The 22,320-nt window shown below is 37.8% G+C and overlaps 2 protein-coding genes across 2 annotated transcripts in view; one reads left to right on the forward strand and one right to left on the reverse strand.

Moving 5' to 3' along the window:
• NECAB1 (N-terminal EF-hand calcium binding protein 1) overlaps window positions 1–4,107 on the forward strand; it is a 71,231-nt gene extending 67,124 nt beyond the window's left edge. The window contains exons 12-13 of the mRNA XM_063327172.1: window positions 725–816; window positions 3,751–4,107. Of these exons, the coding sequence (XP_063183242.1) occupies window positions 725–816; window positions 3,751–3,779 (121 nt within the window). The 3' untranslated portion in view covers window positions 3,780–4,107. The remainder of the gene's footprint in view (window positions 1–724; window positions 817–3,750) is intronic.
• Window positions 4,108–7,089: 2,982 nt separating this feature from the next.
• Window positions 7,090–20,735, reverse strand: C2H8orf88 (chromosome 2 C8orf88 homolog). Its single transcript, XM_063324031.1, has 5 exons — window positions 20,657–20,735; window positions 19,776–19,846; window positions 15,772–15,856; window positions 12,015–12,121; window positions 7,090–7,202 (listed from the first exon to the last, which is right to left on the reverse strand). The coding sequence occupies exons 1-5, from the start codon at window positions 20,733–20,735 to the stop codon at window positions 7,164–7,166; spliced, it is 381 nt and encodes a 126-aa protein (XP_063180101.1). The 3' UTR covers window positions 7,090–7,163.
• Window positions 20,736–22,320: the final 1,585 nt, after the last annotated feature.

Genomic DNA, 22,320 nt, shown 5'->3' on the forward strand with positions numbered 1-22,320 from the left:
AACAGCAATATTACCATAGTGCAATGATGACAATAAAATAAATGAATGAGGCGGGAGGCACGCCATCCAGCAACACACTCAAGCTTGCAAGCAGTCATGGGGGGCTGTCCCAAAGCTTCCCAAATCCACATCACAAAACCCCGTCCAACAGACTCCAAGAATGTCTGGTTTGGGCCCAAAATAAGTGTTATAATGATTAAGAGTCCTACCAGCTGAGTTCTAGCCTGCAGCAGGCAGATGGCTAAGAAATTGAGTAGAAATAAAAACATTTGCCTTAACCACTTTCACTATTAAAAAAAAACCCAAACCAACCCCACAATCCTAAACCTGTGGACAGAAACCATTCTGAAGGAAGACAGAGAAGTCTCTTGAAGCTTAGTTTCTTTCCTTTTGAACAAAGCCCCAGTTCAAAGTTTACTTTCAGAAGGACTTGAGAACACCGGTAACACGTCAACACACTTGGAACAAGAATTGCTGTACGGAGTCACAACCGAGAGACGAGCATCAGGGTAACAGTTAAGCACGCAGAAGAAAAAAGCGTGTTTAATATAACATGCAGGAACTTCACAGCTGAACTGGTCTCCTCTCCCACTGTCATAATTTTCTAAGTTTTGAAGCACAAAATCTCTGTTATAGCATTAATTGTAAAATTTCTGATGCTCATAAAGATTTTTAGCCCCTTTAAAAAACTTGTTTCTCATTCTTATTTTTTACAACTATTTAGGCACCTTCAAATGAATTACAGCAAGACATTCCAAAGGAGTAACGTGGACTTCTTGGAAACTCCAGAGCTCATCACAACAATGCTAGTCCCTGGTAAATACCAATTTTTCACGTTCTTTGGTTTATTCCATGTGAAGAGTTCTGCTAGACTAGTGCGCTCCGTATGCAGGACCACTGTGTAATATCACCCTTAGATTTTCTTTGGCAAGGTATGATGGAGAAAGGGACTCCAAATGTTTTTATTTTAAGCATCAAAATGTAAATGCATCAGCAAGAATAAGACCCATAGTGCTTTATTTTATACAATGGAAAGTTCGGCTAGCATATGCTATTTAAGAAAGTATCTAGAATAAACAATACTATTTATGATTAGTTAAATAGGCCCTGTTTAAGACTTTCAGGCAAAAAATCGCTTGCTGATGAAGACTTCAACTTAATCATATTTACGTTGACTGACATGAACCTTAATTACTAATTACTTAATTACTAATAATTTCTGTTTACAAACCAATTTCTTGTACAATTTCTGCTACATTAAAACACAGAAAAAACAAACTACTTTGAAAAAGCAAGGTGTTAACGATTCCGAATTGCTATTTCAAATACAAACCAATGAGCACGTAACACCTTCGTCCTCAGAGAAATGACCGCTAAAAGACACAGTGCCGGATGAGGCAAAGCAAGCATCAGGGCCGTATTTTCAGAGAGACGACAGCAAAATTTTTATCTCAGGCAACACAAATCTATTACAATGAATTTCCCCTATGTCTGAGTACAGACTAAATTTAAAATAATAAAACCCCATCTAATAGGAAAAAAATATATACATAGTCCTATAACTGGTGTTTCTCCTTAAAAGAAACCAGCCAAGACGCTTTTAGATCTCATGAGTCCAATCTCAACACACAATTATATGCCCGGGATTCCTGCAGTGTCAGGAGATTGCACTTAGTGAAGCAGGAATCCCTTCAAATCTTGCATCTTACTGGGAAATTGCTGGATTTAATACAAACTCGGATATAGGAAACAATGCGGTCTTTTCCCAAACTTCCTTGTGTCCAAGAGCTTGACTGAGTATGACCCAGGAGTGTTCACAGCTAAAGCACAATTAACATACAATAAAATGTAAACATCGTTTACAAATGCCTAAATATAGAAGTGTCTGAAATTGGGTTCAAAATGCTCATTAAAGCATCGCCTGCCTGCTAAGAAGGATTTCAGTCTGCAGCGCTCTATCCTGGCAGGCGGTTGCCATAGAAACAGCATTTCTCACTGTGTGCTCCTTGCTGGGGGGGGCAATGTAAGTAATGCATTCACGGTTATTTTTACAGTTTTATAGATTATCTGTTATTTAGAAATCTGTGCAGACGTTTGAACTTCTGTTTCATGCAAAGTACTTTGCATATGTGATCTATACAAATCGTATTTGTGTAGACATATGAAAGAAGTAAAACATGATGGCTTCAGCTCTACCAGTATACTTTAGGACAGGATTTTAGACACCGTAAACTAATACCAGTGTAAAATCAGGAAAAAAAGCCCAACCTGTCTGCAACTAGCACATAGATAGGCTCTGTTTTAAAACCAAATTTACCCTAGCTCAGATGCATCTACAGTTTTTCACTCGTCTGGTTAACTAAGAACTGAAACAATTCTAAACTGTAATGTGCATCTGATTCAAAGATTACAACCCAAGAGTCTTCACTCAGATGATTAATTAAAATTAATAAGGATACACTTACCTGGCTAAGAATGATTCAGGAAGACATGGAATTTCAAGATCCAGTATTATCCTAAAGTAAATTCATCTACCATAAGTTAATAGCAACCAAAACCTATTATTATCACTTCCACACTTGTTAACCCACCAAATTGCTTCTGCCCAATCTACCAGGGCGGCATCAATCACTCAGTTCATCTTCAGTGAATGCCTAAGCTATACAGAAGATCTGGACCTGAGGACACTAGAGAACCTTTTGGTGAAGAAAACAAAAGCTAGGGCAAAACCGTTAAACATTTATGACAATGTAATCCATGAAATAAACTCTTAAATTGGCATTTTTTTTGGCCAAAATTCATTAATCCACTGATGTGTCAGAGACTCCTAGGCCAAATTCAGGTAGGATTCTTAAGTATCTTCTCAACATTCTTCTTCGAAAATAACATTTTGCATAAAAATGCCATAAATTGAAGGATTTATGGACAAATTCACAGAAACAAGCTGCGTTAACGAATTTAATCCCCAAATAATGCAAAACCTACTGAGCCTCAAACACCCCTCCGCTAACAGGCCTTGGCATCTCAGATACAGTCACAATTCCTTTCCTTCCTCCTGTCTCTCTCCATAAATCTTGTGGTTCCTGTCTTGCATAAGATACAATTTCAAAAGGGCAAAAGGGAGGGACTGTGAGGAAGAAGTACACATGTGTTTCACTCCAGCCCTGACTATAATCTGGTGATTACAGACCTTCTTTTATGGCAATGACATTTTACAAGTCCATCAATTCTCTTACTTTTTGGGCAAACCGCTCTTAATTCCTAGAGTTGAGTAAAAAGAACAGCATCAGGTTTGAATAATGTCACCATGAAATAAAGTCATTACAGGCAGCACAACCCCCCAGGGGACACAGCGCTCAGTGAAAATACCGACACACACTGCCGAACAGGAGCGAGGATTTATGTGTTTTGCTCTCTGGGGATCTGGGCACTCCATTCTGTGCAGCTGCACCTATGACACGTTAGTGCTTCCTTGTATGTTATCAAAAAGCGATATAAATTCTTGCACTAAAGCCACCCACCACCACCACTTATATTCAGCTCTGCTAGATTTTAAGTATTCCTCTCCTGCCTGGAGAGGTCTCATCCTTGAAAGCATGCAGTTTTCAAATGAAGTAGTATTAGCTTCATATATAAATTAATGTTCCTTTATATACATTATAGCTATTTTATTTAGGCTTTTTACAAGAGGTAGAGAAAGAAATACTGTTTATATTAACAAATAAATAAATAAATTCTCCTCTCTTTCAGCATCGTGGTGGGTCCTCAATAACAACTAGAAGCTGTGGTTCCAAATAATGTTAATGTCACATTGTTCTTCATTACAGTAACTTTCATATAGCACTGTACAGGTGTGCTGGATTATGAATTTATGTTGTGATACTGTTTGTTATCATGGATGTGGTATTCTCCATTTTAAAATATGGAGAACTGCACATTTATTACCTTCTCCAGTGAAATGATGCATCCTAAAAGCTGAAATAAGACAACTATGCTAAACTGTTTATTGTGTATATTCAGTCAACACTGTCACAGAAAAGTGTACCTTGATTGGTATGACTAAATATTTGTGAAAAGTTTTAGTCTTATGTTAATAAACAATTGTTACTTAATGCTTTTGTTTTCTCCTTTTATAGAAGAAACAGGTATGAACATGAACACACGTTTTCAAAATGTCTTGTGCTTCAGAGAAGCAGTAAGTCATTAATTAGGAGAATAAACATAGGGACAATTCTTGTGTCAATACACAACTTCACTCATACAGGAAATTTTCTGCCCACGGCAAGACAAGGCAGTACCATTGTCCCTTCACAGCCTCCAGCCCCTACCCTCGCAAGAAGAAACACATCTGCCTGTGTGCCAACCCACTTCAGATCCACAAACTTAACATTTCACAACCAATTTGCTTTGAACTCTATGTCCTGAACACTCAGAAAATATTTTATCACCATCAGCTCACTGAAAAGTCATTAGAGAAACTGCTGTTAGAGCATAAATAGCCATAAACCTCAAAGTAGAAATACTTTCTTCCCTAAGAAGTCTTGCTGTTGTGCCCTCCATCTGAGCAGAAGGTATGTCCTCCAGACCAAGAATGAAAGGCAAGTGACTATGGTAACCTCACACCTCTGTGACAGGTTGACAAACGCTACATGCTAAATAACCACTCTCTCCACTCATCTCAGCAGTCCAAAGTTACAAACAGTACACAAAAAGTAAAATGAAAGTCATATTCAATAAAAAAAAAATCTTCAGTGTAGGATTTCCCTATTTTTATTTCAACTCAACCAGCACATTACCGACGTAATTACAAGTGGGGAATTTAGACTACAAATGAGCTATCTTCACTGCAGTAAGGTTCCGTATGCTAGAAACCATGACCAGGATTGAGCTCAAAATTAAGAAAGGTGTCACATTTAGGTACCTGCATGCGACCAAGCCATCTTAGGTCATATTGTATCAATGGAGCTCTGAGGCAAAATTAGTTGGCTAAACAAAGGCATCTAGTATGCGTGAGATGCTCTACGGTATCCCAACTGGTCTCCAGCTCCCAGCTGAGAGGGACATGAATTACCTCTAGGTTGTGTGTCATTTATGCCAGCCCCATGCAGCTCCTTCAGATATCCTACCTGTCTCAGATGACACCGGATGCCTACCTTCAGGCAACTGAATCAAACCCTTTGCCAATAAAGTCAATGTAGCTTAGGTTCTCTAAGCAAACGGGGATATCAAAGTCATACCTACACACCTAAATTTGGTGCCCATGTTAGAGACAAATTTCACCTTTAAATCTTCTTAGAGTAACTGCAAAAGTGAATGCTTTTAATGCTGAAGTCCAAAGCCTTCCATATTGACATGATCCAGCTACAGATCTGCTCATTCTTAAAAAAGCACCCAAATAGACATACTACACTCACAAATGACTGAGCAGTGAAAGTTTAAAGGTTTCTTATCTTTAGCAAAGTAAAACTACTCATATTCCTGAAGATCTGGCTGGATTTTTCCTATGACAAGATGTCAGTCTAGTGTATGGCATGTTTTCTTTTGTCACTACTGATCTACTGACAGAGGAAACACAGTGACATGTGACACTGCTACAGGGTAAATCCATAAGTGAAAACTGACACACTATGCTGAGGCTTATGACATTTTTCCTTTTCACTAGATAACACATATTAAAATAACCTGCTTTAGAACTTCATGTCAATTAGGTGCTGGGAGGAGGGGGAAATTTCTAGTAGGTCATATGTCCTTCTAACAGTTATTCGCCTTTGTATATTTACTAGTAAAAACACCACTTTGATGAATCATACACAAGAACAAGTTGAAGAAGTTTCACTGAAGAGTTTCGAGACCTACACACAGAAATTGCCTTCAACACATACTGGGGAAAACGATCTGTAGGACTCACTCCAAAAATCACTCCCAGTGATTACCAAACAAGCAAAAAAGATTTTAGTTCTTTGTAATATTACTTGTAAACAACATGCAAAGAGAATACACTTGGAAGCTTAGTTTAATTGACTAACTGATGCTAAACATAAAAGAAACTGAATTCAAACAAGTTTATTTGCATAGTTCAGGGAAAGAATTTCAGTGTCTATCGAATGCAACTTGAAAGTTTTCTGCAGTATTGCAATTACTGTTCAACACATTCTCATTCAGCTTCCATTATCATTTGTGACAGAGGTTAAAAAATTGCATTCAGTGCCCAAATGACATTATTGTAGGTCTGAATACCGGTTTTGAAGGTAATTATATTCCTACAAAATAACTATTATTGATGCATGTCAACTGAAAGATACTTTCAGGAAATGCTCAAACTACTGCTTTCCACTTCACTATTAAATACTATTCTAACTTAAGAAAAAAAATTATGGCATTAACTATGTATTGGTATACCCATTTACTCCTATAAGATGTGATTAAAATCTGTCTTGTTCCTCAATTTTGTCCATTCTGTACACATTTCAAAGTCAAAAACACTGGACAATTATTTACAAAGAACTTCAAGGACTGGAATACGTAGACAGTTCTCTTGGTCTGATCTGATCCATGATGAGAGAAGATTTCCCATTTTAGTGAAACTGTTAGTAACAAGAGAGTTTATACCTTGAAATAAGGTATGTATTCACAAAATATTAAGGAATCTTTTGTGTCAAGATGAATACTTCAAATGAAGAAAGCAAGCAAGTGAAGGTTTGGTTGTTCGGATTGTGGGGTTTTTGAGGGGGCGGGGGCAGAAATAAGGTAGAGGAGTACATACCCTAAAACATCTGAGATTTGACACAGGCAGGTTTTTTTGTTCCATTATTACTGCTAAAGAAAGGAGGTGGGAGCAAGCCAAAAGACCCAGTCAAGTATTGGTTTAGAACTTATGGTCAAACTATATGGCTATATAACACAAACAATTCAGGGACAAAATTCTCTCACAGCAAAATGTAAAATTATTTATTTTCACTGTAATTGTATTACCATCTCAGGCATTACAAATTAAAGGTTTGACTTTTAAAGCATTCAGGCAATTGCTGGAAGAAACAGGCATTTCCGTAAGTTTCATAGGGTCCTACTTCCATCTGTAGGCACCCAAGTACCTTCAAAAATCATAAAGATCTAGATCATAGGTAGCTCCTTCATTGATGGATTTGTCATTTCCAAACAACCTGTCATTTCTTGCATATGTCAATAAAAGGGTTGCTCTTTTCCTGTAAGACAAACAAACCCTCAAATTACTTCAGTTATAAGAGATCATTTAAACGAAGTTTTCATGGGTCTGCCTATAACTCTTTTCTACTCCACATATATTTAACAATTTGATATTTTTTTTTAATTAACGCAAACAGTTCTACTTCATTAATCAGAGAGACTTAATGTGAGGTCTTCCTGGCATACTTTCTTAACACAGTAACATCAGTTCAGTTCAAATGCTGAGCTATGTATAGGTACGCCTGATCCCCACATCTCAAAAAACCCAAATGTCTTTTGGGACAAACACAACCCACAGCCCACTAACTGTAACATCATCTCCCTTGTACAAGTCACTCTAGGAAGCTTTCTTCATCTGAAAATATGGCTTTCACTCATAGATGCACGTCTACTTCAGCAGTGACTTCAAAAATTCAGAACGAGGGAAGTTTTAAGATGGGTAAGAATCGCCCGAATACTCAATTCGTCAGCAAACTGTTGACAACCACCTGCTCCTAAATACAAGTTCACTGTCATGTTATAGGACTGTCTGTTCCTCATTAGAAATTTATTTGGAGGCCTCCTCCTGCCCCTTGTAAGCATCATTCATTTAATTTAAGCATGCATCTCATCGATCCCTCTGGTTTCTATGCAGAAAAAATGGGTGACATGGGATAGATCAACACACTGGAATTTTCCCATGTAACTACAGAATCTGCTGCATGAAGGAAACTACAGTGCAGAGGAAAGACAATGGATAACAGAACAATTGAACACCACTTACTGTTCAGTTTAAGTAAATTAAGTGGTTTTCCACACTCCACTGAAAACAAGTCCTGAATAATGATATCATCAGGATACAAATGCTCTACTATAATTTCTGTTACTGCTACCAAAAGAGTACTGTCTTTAGATGACTTGTTATCAGGATGCCACAAGCAAAACTGCACAGAAATCCACCTGAACCCTTACCTTAGAAATCTCAGGAACAGCAACATTCAGATAATGTCTCACTATCATATCAGCTGTGCTACCAGATGTCCTTAAAATTAGATTGTATCTCTCCCACCCTTCTAGAAACCACAAAGGAAGATTTTTGATTTATTTTTGCTTTTTAACTAATGGGAACATCCAGTAAGATCTGATGAAAGGGACACAGCTTTCACAGCCTCCCCAAACCAATTGTTTTTTCACTGTAAGGGTGAAGCACTGCAACAGGCTGTGAAATCTCTCCGCAGAGCAGTTGTTAAGTCTCTGCCTGTGGAGATATCCAAAACTTGACTGGACATGATCCTGGGCAACCTACTCTAGCTGACTCTGCTTGAGCAGGGGGATTGGACTAGATTTCAAAAGGTCCCTTCCAAACTACAAGATTATGGGAAATTTCATTAAAAGCTACAAAAAAAAAATACTTAGGAAAGAAAACCAAACAAACAAGAAAAAAAAAAACAAACCCAAAACAAGGCTTTAGATTATAATTCTGTCTCATCACTAAACAGATTTGAAAGAAACAGCACCAGGAAAACACTGTCTGCATCAAAACTAAAGCTGTTTGTACTTGTCCCATAGGCTTTCCACTATTAATCAACTTGTTCTTTACTTCAGCGTGGAAGGCTCAAACTCTGACATCCAGTCTCAATAACCAAGTTGTCACACAAAGCAGGCAATTTAACACAACAGACTGATGCCACCATATTGCACCAGAAGAAGCCTGAAATCACTGCCTTTTCTGGATAAATTAGTTTTGAATTTATCTCCAATTTTTCTTTGACCCCAGGCTCCTTCTCAGATTACATGGTCAAGAATTATGAAATGCTTTTCCTCCAATCTATGTATTATAAGAACTATTAAGAAAAAAAAGTAATAGGCTCAGTCCTTTTATGGGATACTGGGCTCAGATTATTCTCATTTGAGATAAACACTCTCATGGATAGAAAAATTGGGTATTCAGTTTTACTGTTTTAAGAGAAGCTTTACACCAATGAGCCCCATATTCTGAACAGGGGCCTCTCCTATTTCCATGTTGACTAATCAGCCCTGTATTTCATTAAATTCTCACTAGTAATGTTTTCCAAGAGATGCAGCTACTCAGAAGAGGAAATAACGCACACCTTTGTCCCATAAAACATCTGCAGTAATTGGAGTTTCTTCTTCTAATTTTGAACTGTGTTTTATCGTTCCTCATTTATCACACCTCATTCTTGAAATTCAACGTGAAACTTTCCACAGTAATAGGAAAGATGTAAAAGTAAGATCCATTAGTTGACAGGCCGAGTCAAGTCTCAGGCATTCCTGGGTAAGATTCAGCTTCTATTTTATTCAAAGATTCTCATATTTGAATTACCATACAGAAAAACTTAACATCCCCAGGTGCTTTAATCTCTTCATAGAAAGTGACTAGCTGGGTAGGGTACATGTGTCCCACAAATAACATTTTTATTTCAGTAAATGGCAATGGAATTTCTAACAAGGTTCATATACTTTAACTGAAATGTTCTTGGAAACAATGTTAATTTTTTCCTCTTCCTTGCCAATAAGAAAACTGCTTAGTGAAAAGGTATACCCATACTGGCATACAAAATACATCTTAAGACAGTTCACATCCAAAGAGCTTACATGTTTAAGTCATGTTAATATGCCTCTAAACAAACTCCCAAGTACTAAAAATGCAATGCCTACACTAAAATTCTACACCAGAACAGTGGATAGTTTTATCCTATATTAACACCAAAACATTTATGCTAGTCAATTCTGAAAAAAAATAATACAGACTATCGCTGACCAAGTTTCATCCTTATAATGTGGAACTAACTTCTGAAGTATAACTGGCAAGCTAATAATATCACTTTTATATACTAATGAGACAACTATACTTGAAATACGTTTTTCAACACTGTCTCCAAGACCACACAGCAATTTTGCTAGCTTTTGCTTTTTTTTAATGAGAACAGGATTTTTTTCCTTCAGCCTACTCAACAATCCATACTTTGTGCTTAAGACACCTATAATGATAGCTAAGTGATACGCTTTATGTTATTCTAACACAAGATCCTGACTAATAAGAGTTTGTAATTTACTCATCCCTTTTGCAGCTGAATAGAATGAGAAGACTCACTGCTTTTTTATCCGTATGACAAACTAGCATTTGCAGGTAGGGGCTTACATACATATGACAAACACAAAGCAGAGGAAAGACTTTAAAAGCAGGCCTCACAATCATTGACACGCTCTTATTTCTAAAGACAAGACTATATATAACTGAAAACATTTATGACGTCATCCTACAGACAGAGATCCTCCAGCCCCAAAACAATCTCTTAGAACACATGCAACCCATCTTGGCTTGCATCAGTTTTTACTATCCTTCTTTCCCTCTATTCAAATTATTTGCAATTTAGCCACGTTATGAGCAATTTTAGAGTTCATTCGTCCACTGATTCCATTTCTGGGAGGAGGGGAGGGTGTGTCCTCCTTTACCTATGAACTTAACCATGTGAGAATGTATATATTGTCAAAACTTTCTCCCCTTACAAACTCAAGCGACAGGAAGAGGGGGGAAAAAAGTCAGAAAATTCAGGACTTGAAACTTCCTTATCTGCTGGCAGGTTTTCAAACAAGTAAAGCTTTCATCTTGAGGAAAAATATAACAAAGATGTAAAAAGTAAGATCAGGAAAGGCTGATTACTGTCATGTTAGTTTAACTTTGTTTTTCCAAAGAGTAGAAATTTAAACAATTTAAAACCACCTGGAACTGTGACTAACACAGTAATCATCTGGACATAAAGGAGGTTGTAGCGAGGTGGGTGTCAGCCTCTTCTCCCAAGCAGCAAGTGATAGGACAAGAATAAGTGGCCTCAAGTTGTGCCAGGGGAGGTTTTGGATGGATATTAGGAAAAATTTCTTCACTGAAAGGGTTGTCAAGCATTCAAACAGGCTGCCCAGGGAAGTGGTTGAGTCACCATCCCTGGAGGTATACAAAGGACATGTAGATGTGTTGCTGAGGGACATGGTTTAGTGGTGGACTTGGCAGTGTTACGCTAACGCTTGGACTTGATGATCTTAAAGGTTCCTTTCAACCTAGATAATTCTATGATTTATTCTACACTTCTCCAGGATAGGAATCCTATTTCTAGAACCACACCCTGATGGCTGCGGAAGCAGTCCATTGCGTAGCCTGATTTAATATTACAATGTTTATACCCAAGAACATTTTCCCACACTTGGTGTGTGGAATGCGAACCATTAGATTATTTTCTCTTAGCATACAAAGTATTTCAGGATTATTTCATCTCAAGGGTTAAGGTGGCACTTCATTTCTATTAATTTCTCCCCAACAACACAGACCAAAGAGAATACCACGAACTACATTAAGCTCATTAATAGTTTTGTGGTGGACACTGATGCATGGACAACTCAACTTAAATACTGGAATCGGACCTTCACTAAAACAGAACTTTATGAAAATTCTTCTCCTTTATTCTGAAAAGACAGGGATGGAATTCACATAGAATACCAAAGCTATGTACTGTGATTTCATAGTAGAAAGCTTTAATACAATTTCATACTTACTTTAAATTTGTAAACATACCTGATCTTTTTCCTGAAATCAAAGAAAATAGCATTTCCTTTATATGGTACTTGCCATGGTAACATGCCAAATACCGACTGGGAAAGGTATGTACAAAAGTAACAGAACCAAACTACACAATCTGTCTTTGAAGGTTTTATCAATTTGGCAGGCTAGTCTGAAGAAAAATGTCTCCTATCAAATGGGTTGTCAAAACCTCCATGACTGTTTTTATAACTTCACTTAACATGAAAAATGCACTTACTGGCTTTTCAAGTACAATTGGATGATCAGGAAGAAACTCTGGCTTCCTCTGAGACAGAGAAACACTTGAAAGTTTCAGAAGAAAATCTCTGCTGTATTTGATCCTTTCTGTGAATATACAAAATTACCAAGTTCAACATTGTTGTTTAAGGCATTAAGGTTGTGAATTCAGAAAACTGATTTGGTTTCTTACAGAAGGGTGGAAATGCTGCATGTGGAATATAAAAATCAGTATTAAAACCAGCACTAATTTAAGTCTGACCTTTGATATTACAATGTTTATATCTTGCATCAGGACAACTTGTAGTAAATTACAGAGCATTTCACTTTAACTCTATCAAATTGACTTAGTATACGGAGGACTATTCCAAGCTAATAAGGGTTTGTTGTTTTAATACAAAAGAACACAAAAAGGTGAATCCAACCTTACACTACAGACAGACTCCCTATAACTTGTTCTAATTAACAGAAACACCACAAACTGGTCTTGAAGCCCTAGAAGAAAATACGTTTATAACTTACACCAAAGCAGCACATGTTTCAATGGGACAGATAACAAAAACTGAGTGTATCTTTTCTTGGAGCTATTAAGTTAATGTTTTTCAATGGCTAAAAGTAATTATGAGATCTGCTGCATGAAACTAGCAAAGGGATTAACACGAATTAAATAGTTTTGAGGGTTTTACACAGAATCAACAACAGTCAGGGTCTTTGCTTAGAATGTGCATGTTATCATTTGAGTTTGTACAACTATCTCTACTCTAGTGTAGCCTCAGATATAATATGTCTACCCATGTCTATTTTAAGCTGATATTCTCAAACAAAAGCAGAAACAAGAGGAAAGGAATAAGGCAAAGAAGGGACAAATGTTATCTCTGGTCCTTGGTGACAAAGAATTTTATTCCTTTAGGAATAATGGGCCTCCTGTAACAGTTATACAGTCACTTGAGTGACAAAGAATTTTATTCCTTTAAAAATAATGGGCCTCCTGTAACAGTTATACAGTCACTTGAGTGACTACGGTTTCTGCTTTTCAGGCTGTAGGCAGCTGACAAGAGAGGCCACAAAGTCAATCATGAATGGGATTTTTTTCCGGCCTTTGATCACAAGTGACTGGAATAACTGCTGAACTTACATGAGAGCATGAGGGAACTTTAAAAAGAATAGTTTAAAGAACATGAGCATACCTGAAAATTTACAGCTTGCTTTATTTCCCTCTTGTTTAAAAACATATGAAGAAGAGGACTTCTCTAAGCCCTTTGACACAGTCCCCCACAACATCCTTCTCTCTAAATTGGAGAGAGATGGATTTAATGGGTGCACTGTTCAGTGGATAAGGAATTGGTTGGATGGTCACATCCAGAGGGTAGTGGTCAACAGCTCAATGTCCAGATGGACACTGGTGACAAGTAGTGTCCCTCAAGGGTCCGTATTAGGATCAGTACTGTTCAATACCTGCATCAATGACACAGACAATGTGATCGAGTGCACATTTAGCAAGTTTGCAGATGACACTAAGCTGAGTGGTGCAGTTGACAGGCCTGCAGGATGGGATGCCATCCAGGACCTGGAAAAGCTCGAGAAGTGGGCCCATATGAACTTCATGAGGTTCAACAAGGACACGTGCAAAGTCCTGCACCTGGGGTCGGGGGAACTCCTAGTATCAATTCAGGCCGAGGGATGAGGGACTGAGAGCAGCCCTGCTGAGAAGGACTCAGGATAGGACAAGGGGTAATGGCTTTAAACTAAAAGAGGGTAGATTCAGCCTACATCTAAGGAAGATATTTTTTATGATGAGGGTGGTGAACCACTGGCAGAGGTTGCACAGAGAGGTGGTAGATGCCCCATCCCTGGAAACATTCAAGGTCAGGTTGGACACGGCTCTGAGCAACTTAATCTACTTGAAGATGTTCCTGTTCATTGCAGAGGAGTTGGACTAGATGACCTTTAAAGGTCCCTTCCAACCCAAACTATTCTATGATTCTAAGAGAAAGCAAGGAAGTGACTGAGATAGCAGTAAAAAGCACTTAACAACTGTAGAGACAGGTAATTGAGGGCATATTACCACCAAACAGATATCAAATGGAAATTATTATCTAGAACTTCATTTACAGCTGGAGATGAAAATGGAGTTCCAGTGGAAATTTCACAGTGTGATGCAAGGGGGAAATAAAAAAAATTAAAAAAATTACAAAAAAAAAGAGACTTATGTATAGGCAGTAGCTGAACAACAGGACCTCTAAAGTTGTGTTACTCTGAGAGAAAGGATTACAACAAACATCAAACAAACAAAAGCCCTTTGAAAACAAGTGCTGAAAAAATTCTGACATTATGGACAAATGCAGAGAAGAGCCAGGAAGGCATCACAGAGCAATTAACCACTAAAAAGGGTCCAAAGTGCTGGCTTATACAAGAGACCAGATTCTGATGAGAAGCCATTGAAAATCCTGTAGAACACAGTAACCTCTACACACCACAAGCAGAATCAATGAGAATGGATCAGAAAGTCACCACCAAACAGACAGAACTTGACCGAAGTCACCACCAAACAGACACCGAACTAGATCCAAAGAACAGAACATTATTCTATTTACCAAGATCAAGAATCAAATAATGAACCTGAGCCTGAAAGGGAAAACACAGAAAGCTTACTTTCAAGCCAGTAACACACAACAGTGAAGAATTACTGCTGAAGAACCTGGATGATGGTAATCTCAGACTGAGGAAAAGTAGGAAAGGCTCAATGAAAATTAACAGAATTCTTTCAGTTCTCGAGTACGAAGAGCAACAGAACAAACCGAGTCTCCAGAGATTACTTAAGGATTGAAGATTACCAATAGAGATTTGAGATGCCCAATTAAAGGAAGACATTAACAGAAAAAATTGTCTCAATGAATTGATGACTTAATTGTGATCGCTATCACAGTTTCTGTGACATGTTTAAGAATGAAGAATCAAGCAGGAAGCAGTGCAAAGAAGGACTGTGAGAATATGTTTGGAATCTGAGATTATCCCTTAACGAAAAAAGAGTAGAAGTTTGGCTTGCTTAAACTACCAAACCATGACAAAAACACCATTATGCTTTATGAGTACTAAGTGACAGGCATACAGAAAGAAAAGCAAAAGGAGCAAACCTTAAGGACAGAGGGCCTGTGTTAAGGTCTTGTGTTGACACAAGAACAAACTGTCCAGGACTAATCATAAAAGAAATTAAGTGATTTCTAACCATCAGAAAATAGGTATTTCAGAAGAACTGTGGTAAGAGGAGTAAAAGAAAGCCAAATTACTGAATTCTTAAATTGGTTGCATGCAATAGTCTTAAAGATAGTATGCTATGACCGCAACAGGCAGGGACGCAACCCAAACCTGTACTTCTACACACAGAAAAAGTTTACACAAAACCAGGAGTTTGTGTGCAGATTTTTTTTTATGCTTGGCGCTTGTTTTTACTTGGTTTTCTTGTGGGTTTTTTTGGTTCGTTGGGGTTTTTTTAATAAAAAAAAACCAAAACCCAAGACAGCTACACCCTTATACGCAAGCAAGTCAGTTATGGGCCAAACTGTATACTTTCTCTAGAGTGTTATGTGAAAAACAGGAAGGTTTCATATTGCTCTCAAATTGTGGTACAGAAGGAAGCCAGACTCTCAAAGCCCTGGCTAATCGGAAAAAAATAATATGCAGCCCATATCTCTTCAAAGTTCAACTGTCTTCCATACAGAAATTACAATTCTGACACAGATCTCCATGCAGTATTTTACCTTTTTTTGCTTCTGATTCATGTTGTTTTGGTTGACAAGGCATCATGGTTTGAGTTAAAATCTTCACTTCAGTCATTTCAGATGACTAAAATAGGGAGGAAAGAGTTAAACTTTTTTTATATATTTCACAAAATTAAGTTATGAAGCTTGTTTCCTTTAACCATATTAAAACAAGGATGTATGTTTCTGGGTTTTTTAGTTAAAAATAACAGTTGTAGCACAGTTTCAGTAATCAGTTTTGCTTTCACCAGTCACCAAGATTTTGGGCAATTAGTATTTTCTATGCATGAAGAAAACTGGATTCTGTTCAATTTTTCTAGTCCTTGCAATTGAATCACCATCTTCTTTACAATTTAAGAACAGTCTGAAAGGAAACACTCTTGCACCAATGAAACCATAGTCAGAACTGTAGCTATTTATAACAGTTGATGCATCTCTAACTTGAAAGATGAAGGTTCTGCAAAATAATTTTAACTGTAAATAGGAATACTGGTAACGTAAAATGCCTGAGAAGTTTAATTTGAATCTGTAGAGTGTTTGTTACTCTTTATTACACACTATAAAGGAATAGTTCAACGACCTACAAAACAGTATAGGTAAGCACATTTGAGACAGCAATTTTTTAGACAGAATTTTACAGTGCTATTTCTAGTTTTCAAAATGAACACAATTATCTCCTCCTTTTTTCTCATCTCACCCAGAACACAGCCAGAAGCTGCTACACTGGGGAACAATAACAGCAGGAAGGACTTAATCCTTAATACCAAAAGAGAGACTTGGATTCTCTCACTCAGCAAAAGGTTTCATACACATCAAGACTCAACATCTACAATATAACACTGAGTTCCTTCCAGCTGCCAAAACCTTGAAGTGAGCGTTTTGGAAAGTAGGAAAGAAGTGTATCCTCAACAGTTTGTCTTGGCTCCCAAAATGTTTGGCTGAGGAAAACTGAATTCTGAATCATTCTGAAACAGACTGGGGGGGAGGGGGTTGTTGGCAGGAAGAACAGAAAATTTTGGGAAGCGTTTGTCAAAAGTGGAAGAGATCCTATTGTCTAGACAGAGACACCAGTTAATACTTTGTACTGTAAGCGCACCACCAGCTTTCATGGTGCACTAAGACAAATTGAGAAATGGTAAAATATTTCTAGTATATTACCCACCCTGCTCACAGTTCCATTTTCTGTGGTTCAAATGTAGTTACCTTTTCCTGATTTGCCTAAAACTTACAGGGGGAAAAAATATCTGAAAAATCTATGGATTTCAGAGAATGAAGAGGGCCATACTTCCAACTGCTTTGTGATGTTCAACTAGTCTTCGCAGGTCTCAGCTATTCAAACGCTTTCTCCAAGTACAAAAAAGGATTTAACATGTCCTCAAATCCACAAGAAAAAGATATGCATAATAAAGCAGAATTTACAGCCATGTGCCAGACAATGTCACCACAATATTTTTACATTTCTTCCTGCACCATCTCCCATAACATCATCTTGCCAATGGCTTTATAATATCAGAAGTTCTATTACGCTTGGGTTTTGGTCCAAATTTAACATTTGAGTATCACCACTCACAACAAAACTCTTATATGTGTTCCTATCTGAAATCCATCTACAAAGAATGGAATCCGTCTATAAAGACTATCCCTAGAGCAGGGCATGTATTTCTGAAGCTTAGTATCATTTGCATACCGTGAAGGAATAAAAATTATTCTTTGCTTTACATTAGCTGGTTAGGGCACAGTGAGTATTCAGGCACTCTCACTCTGAACACCACTTTGATGGAAATTCCCTGAAATCAAGGCTAACATCTTAGATACAAGCACTATCACTGTGCTCACTATTAGCATTAGCTCTTCTCCACTTCCTTTAAGACTTAAGACTAGAAGTTTTAGACTATAAGTTCTTCAGACAGTAGGTTTAATACTTTAATTCACTGTTTATGCAGAGTTGAATCGAACACTCAGTAGCACCCCTGATGTGCCATAATGATGATTATTTTTTTCTGGCAGAAGTCTAAGCAGGTTTAAGCATGCATACTGAATATCACAGAGTAAAGCAGTTTGGAGAATTCAGTTGCCAGATTCTTCTTCAGCTCTTTCACTGCTTTAAGAACCTGGTTTGTCAGAGTTGGCTTTTTTTTTGTTTCTAAAGCCTATTTTATTTTTTAAATCTATTTATAAGTTAGTGGCACATACAATCTGCTTTATTTTTAAAAAAATCTTAACTGTTCACCAAGCTCTCCAAAAAGTAACCTGCATTTCCTGTAACCTAACCTATCGCAACTTGAATATTTATTCTCTCTTTAATAGACCATCGCTACATAAGACCATGACCGGGATAAAAAGTTGTAAAAAGTTAGTATTGCTGAAAGGAAAACCAAGTGTTATGTCAACAGTTGTTCTTGTTTTTCACCTTACAGTCTGTTTCATCCTGTGATCATTTATCTTCTGTAAAACATATTGGAGGAGGAAGAAACGGAGTAAAGATAATTAAAGTTTTATGATGGTACATACAGAGCATTACTTCCGTCTTATCAAAAAAGCAGTATGATTTAAAGCACCTGAAATACAACTACAATTTTAAAGAACAGGTTCCTGAAGTGATATACATACATGATTCAAGGAATGGGGAGAGCAAATGGGTAACAATGCACAGCTTTCTCAGATCATTGTTGATGCTTTTTTAGACACAGAGAATGTTTGGCAAGACTTTGGCAAGAGTGGTAATACACAACTTCGTATCCTCAGATTCAGGTGTCAGTATCTTCAGAACTAGCTGCTGCATGTTTCTGCTTAGAAAAATATTCTGTGAAGCTGTTATGCCAGCCTCCAGGCCAATGCTGCCCACCAACTAAAATCAACAAGTTCACCGGGTACTTATCAGCTGGTATTTGGAGGTACCCATGAAACAGCTTGACAGTCAAAAGTATTAAAAAGCCTTCTCAACATCCTATGCCAAAGAAAAAGTTTAAAAAGTAGATATAGCTATACATGTAGCCAAATATTGATGAAACTGAGTACTACAACACTGCTGACCACAGGCCTATTCTGAAAGGGAATTGCTTGTTCTTCTAAATACACACTGCTTAAAAGACAAGTATAGCTGTTAATTTCTCCATATGGGATCAAGGATAGGCAGTCAACATCTTGATTTCTGAAAAAGTCAAAGGTAGCTTCCAAAAGCTTCATACAATAAATTAAGGACTTCAGGATTATTAGACCTCTTCTAAAATAAAAAATGGACACTTGGCCTAACAAAACAAAACAAAAAATAATTAAAAACTTCCAATACACTCTGAAGAACATTCAAATCATTATCAACAGAAAATCAAATTCAGACTATGAAACATCAAGAATTCCAGTTGGAACACTGCCAACTGCATTTTGCAGCAAGTGGCTACAACCTATTTAAAGTTTGAAAAACACATTGTACCATGTCTAAAACCAAGTATTTCTGTCAATAAAGCACTACAGTGCTTCTGGTTTTTTGAATGCTAAGGCCCATTTATTGCCCAATCCAGCAGAGTCAATGAAACAGAACTACAGAATGCACTGGAACTGTGTAATTATCTATTTTTGTGACGTTTGCTGCCTCACATCCATTTGTGCATGTGCTAACAAAAAAAATAATTCTTTCTAATGTTACTCTTTACACATAGTAAGCAAAAACTGAATATGTGTACTTTAAGTTTAAAATAGCTGTCTTCAATTCAATTAAGACTAAAGAAACACCACACAAACTTTCATAAGAGTCTTAAGTAACTCATAAGGTGTATTTTTCAGCTACTAGTGCATGCAAATATCAGGGAAACACATTCATGAAACTCATACTTATTTTTAACACCTCTAACACTACTGGTTTATAACATACGGATTCAAGGACACTCCTAGCTGAAAATACCGTTTACTTTTCATTTGGTAAAATAAGGGATCAGCTGACCTCCAATTTATAGCACTCCAGAACACATTCCATCAACTTTGTCATCTACTATTTACTCAATACTCACCCAGTCAACCTTAGTCTGCAAATGTACTTCAGTGTTGCTAGGTAATTCAGTCTGAAAGTTTAACGGAATGCCTGATGCCGGTGAAGATAAGAGAAAAAATTAAGAAAAAATATTTTAAATAAACAGACTCCACATTTTTATTTTGTGATACTTGCCGCAAGAACATTGCTGAAATTATTCATATTATACAGGCATTTATTCACAAAAGCTCTAAATCACCACAGTACCACCTTTCCATTTCTTCCATGAATTTTAAACAAAATAAAAATTTATCATGTCACTTAGCTTCTGTCCACACCATCACTGCTGTCATCGTTCCCCTGGCCACCAAAAATTTCTAACTTAACAATAATAAAAGCTGTAATACTGCGATATCCAGAAGGGATACAGAGATTTAAAAACAAACAAAAAAACAATGACACAAATACTGCATGATTTTTTCCTTAGGCTTTTTTGTTTGTTTGTTTTAAACTCGAATGAAGGCTACATGAGAACCATACAATGCAGTATACTGTACTTGCAATAAAACCTAAACAATAACCTGTTTGTTAAATTATGCGTATTTTATGTTTTCAATAGCAGGAGTCCACTAACTCAAGAAATCCAAATTCAATGGAGAGGCCTGATCCAGCTTTCTGAAGCCAGAATTTCGGATGTCAAGTTAGAAGAATAACACAAAAAAGAGTTCTGCATAAATCTAATGCAGTTCAAATTCAGATTTTATCACAGAGATGATCAACACACAGCAAGATATTTATACATCACTGTCTTTGCACAAAAGCATTTGGAAAAAAAATCCATCACTTTACACATCCTTGCTATTTCCGTAAAAGCAACTGAAGCTTTGGCAAAGTAAACTGTATCTTAGCCATGCTACTCACCTTGTTTAGAAGGCAGATGATGCACAGGTCGTGCTGGCTGAAGGGATTTACCAATAAACTTTTTAGTTTCCTTTAACATTTTGAAGTATCACACTTTAAAAAAGCAGAAGAAATCATACAGAGCATTCAGTTTCACATACAGATGTTAAGTCAGAAGAGCAGTCTGTCTACCACTCGTTAGTTGCACTGGACAAGACAATATACTATTTTTTACTATCTGGGCAGGAAAAAGAAGAAAGGCCTAATACACGTGTTTTCTTAAATGACAGAATATGCTGGATACAATTTGCATACAGACAGAATCAGACATCTCTCTCATTTCTCCTTCCAACTGATCTACCCTAGCTTCTTCTCAAGAAGATTTTTTCCTACATATATGTCTGTACACTTGGAGAAGGGAGATGGGAACACGTGATGGAAATGAAGGTATTTTCTAACAGTTAATTTAATTCAATGGGGTTTTAATTAGAATCATAGAATCGTTTTGTTTGGAAGAGACCTTCAAGATCATCAAGTCCAAATGTTAATCTAGCACTGCCAAGTCCACCACTAAACCGTGCCCCTCAGCAACACATCTAAATGTCCTTTATATACCTCCAGGGATGGTAACTCAACCACTTCCCTGGGCAGCCTGTTCCAATGTCTGACAACCCTTTCAGTGAAGAAATTTTTTCTAATATCCATCCTAAACCTCCCCTAGTACAACTTGAGGCCACTTATTCTTGTCCTATCACTTGCTGCTTGGGAGAAGGGACTGACAACACCTCCCTAAAACCTCCTTTCAGGTAGTTGTAGAGAGCGATAAGGTCTCCCCTCATCCTCCTTTTCTCCAGGCTAAATAATCCCAGCTCCCTCAGCCACTCCTCATAAGACTTGTGCTCCAGATCCCTCACCAGCTTCGTTGCTCTTCTCTCTTGTAGTGAGGGGCCCAAAACTGAACACAGTACTCAAGGTGGGGCCTCACCAGTGCTGAGTACAGGGGGACGATCACTTCCCCCGTCCTGCTGGCCACACTATTTCTGATATAAGCCAGAATGCTGTTGGCCTCCTTGGCCACCTGGGCACACTGCTGGCTCATATCCAGCCAACTACTGACCAACACTTCCAGGTCCTTTTCTGGCAGGCAGCTTTTCCAGTCACTCTTCCCCAAGCCTGTAGCGCTGCATGGGGTTGTTATGACCCAAGTGCACTTGGGTGCACTTGGCCTTGTTGAACTTTATACCATTGGCCTTGGCCCATCGATCCACCCTGTCCAGATCCCTCTGTAGAGCCTTCCTACCCTCAAGCAGATCAACACTCACGCCCAACTTGATGCTATCTACAAACTCACTGAGGGGTCACTTGATCTCCTCGTCCAGATCATTGATGAAGATATTAAAGAGAACTGGCCTCAGTACCGAGCCCTCGAGAACACCACTTGTGACTGGCCACCAACTGGATTTAACTCCATTCACAACTCTTTGGGCCCAGCCAGACAGCCAGTTTTTTACCCAGTGACACATATGCCCATCTGAGCCATGAGCAGCCAGTTTCTCCAGAATTCTGTGGGAAACGCTGTCAATGGCTTTACTAAAGTCCAGGTAAACAACATCCACAGCCTTTCCCTCATCCACTGAGCAGGTCACCTTGTCATAGAAGATCAGGTTAGTCAAGCAGGACCTGCC

The sequence above is a fragment of the Chroicocephalus ridibundus genome, chromosome 2 (genome assembly GCF_963924245.1).
Source record: "Chroicocephalus ridibundus chromosome 2, bChrRid1.1, whole genome shotgun sequence".
In the NCBI taxonomy this organism is placed as follows: Eukaryota; Metazoa; Chordata; class Aves; order Charadriiformes; family Laridae; genus Chroicocephalus; species Chroicocephalus ridibundus.

Bases quoted from the DNA above. Each gene is read 5' to 3' on its own strand.
- C2H8orf88 (XM_063324031.1), bottom strand. From the start codon at position 20,735: ATGTTAAAGGAAACTAAAAAGTTTATTGGTAAATCCCTTCAGCCAGCA. The intron at 15,857-19,775 runs GTGAGTATTGAG...TCCCTATTTTAG, and splicing joins TGCAGACTAAGGTTGACTGG to TCATCTGAAATGACTGAAGT. The intron at 7,203-12,014 runs GTAAGTGCATTT...TTTGTCTTACAG, and splicing joins CAATTGTACTTGAAAAGCCA to GAAAAGAGCAACCCTTTTAT.